Source organism: Aplysia californica, unplaced genomic scaffold, assembly GCF_000002075.1.
Source record: "Aplysia californica isolate F4 #8 unplaced genomic scaffold, AplCal3.0 scaffold03000, whole genome shotgun sequence".
NCBI classification, from domain to species: Eukaryota; Metazoa; Mollusca; class Gastropoda; order Aplysiida; family Aplysiidae; genus Aplysia; species Aplysia californica.
The window spans coordinates 2,710-4,110 of NW_004800270.1; the positions used below are offsets into that span (position 1 = coordinate 2,710).

Below are 1,401 nucleotides of genomic sequence, written 5' to 3' on the forward strand. Positions count from 1 at the left end.
TATTATTATTATAATCATCACCATTATCATAATTATCATTATCATTTCTGTAGCCAGTACCATAAAACTATAGATTATGACCTGCTAGTCGGTCAACTTACTGTAATCTATATCTGTTTCCAACACAGCCGTCTCGGTGGGTAGAGATTCTGACGTAGTTGGAACCGATGAAGTAGAAGCAAGAGTTGGTACGGCTGGAGATGACACAATGACGCTGGTGGATTCCGTCACTGACGTTATGGGTGGCCTTGTGTCTGGGCCAGATGTCACAGTGGCTGCTGGATCGACAGACTTTGTAGCGTTTGGAGTAGGTGCTCTGAGAGTTGTTGAACCGGAGAGGCCAGTTGGTAGATTATGAGGCGTTGATGTTCCAAATGACAGGACCGTTGTGTCCGAAGATGTGGTTGTTGCGGTAACTTCCGAGGTGACATTTGGGTTCTGTGTAGTCATATCTGTGGCCTGTTTAGTCATATCTGTTGTTTGATCTATTGTTTGATCTGTTGTTTGATCTGTTGTTTGATCTGTTGTTTGATCTGTTGTTTGATCTGTTGTTTGGTCTGTTGCTTTTATTGTCATATCGGTTGTTTGATTTGTTGTTTGATGTGCTTCCTGTGTAGTCAAATTTGCTGTCTGATCTGTTGTCACCTCTGTTGTTTGATCTGTTACTTGTGTTTTCACATCTGTTGTTTGATGTGCTTCCTGTGTAGTCAAATCTGATGTTTGATCGGTTGCTTGACCTGTTGTTTGAACTGTTGTAAGACCTGTTGTTTGATCTGTTGTTTGATCTGTTGCTTGATCTGTTGTTTGATCTAATGCCTGTGTAGTCACATCTGCTGTTTGATCTGTTGTTTGATCAGATGTCAGTGTGGTTACATCTGTAGTTTGATCTGTTGCTAGATCTGTTGTTTGATCTGTTGCCTGTGTAGTTACGTCTGTTGTTTGATCAGATGTCAGCGTAGTAACATCTCTTGTTTGATCTGTTGTATGATCTGTTGTTTGATCTGTTGTAAGATCTGCTGTTTGATCAGCTGTTTGATCTATTGTTTGATCTGTTGTTAGATCTGTTGTTTGATCTGTTGCTTTTATTGTCACATCTGTTGTTTGATCTGTTGTTTGATCTGTTGTCAGATCTGTTGTTTGATCTGTTTGATCTGTTGTTTGATCTGTTGTAAGATCTGTTGTTTGATCTGTTCGATCTGTTGTTTGATCTGTTGTTAGATCTGTTGTTAGATCTGTTGCCTGTGTTGTCACATCTGTTGTTTGATCAGTTGCTTGTGTAGTCACATCTGTTGTTTGATTTGTTGCTTGTGTAGTCACATCTGTTGTCTGATCTGTAGTCACATCTGTTGTTTGATCTGTTGCCTGTGTAGTCACATCTGTTGTCTGATCTGTAGTCACATC

At 40.0% G+C, this 1,401-nt stretch overlaps 1 protein-coding gene across 1 annotated transcript in view; it reads right to left on the bottom strand.

The window, feature by feature from the left end:
* The window catches only part of LOC101858245 (mucin-5AC), a gene marked incomplete at both ends in the record, with an annotated part of 3,982 nt that extends 2,587 nt beyond the window's left edge, over positions 1-1,395 (bottom strand). The window contains 1 exon segment of the mRNA XM_005113511.3: positions 102-1,395. Within this exon segment, the coding sequence (XP_005113568.3) occupies positions 102-1,395 (1,294 nt within the window).
* Between the last annotated feature and the right edge of the window lie 6 nt (positions 1,396-1,401).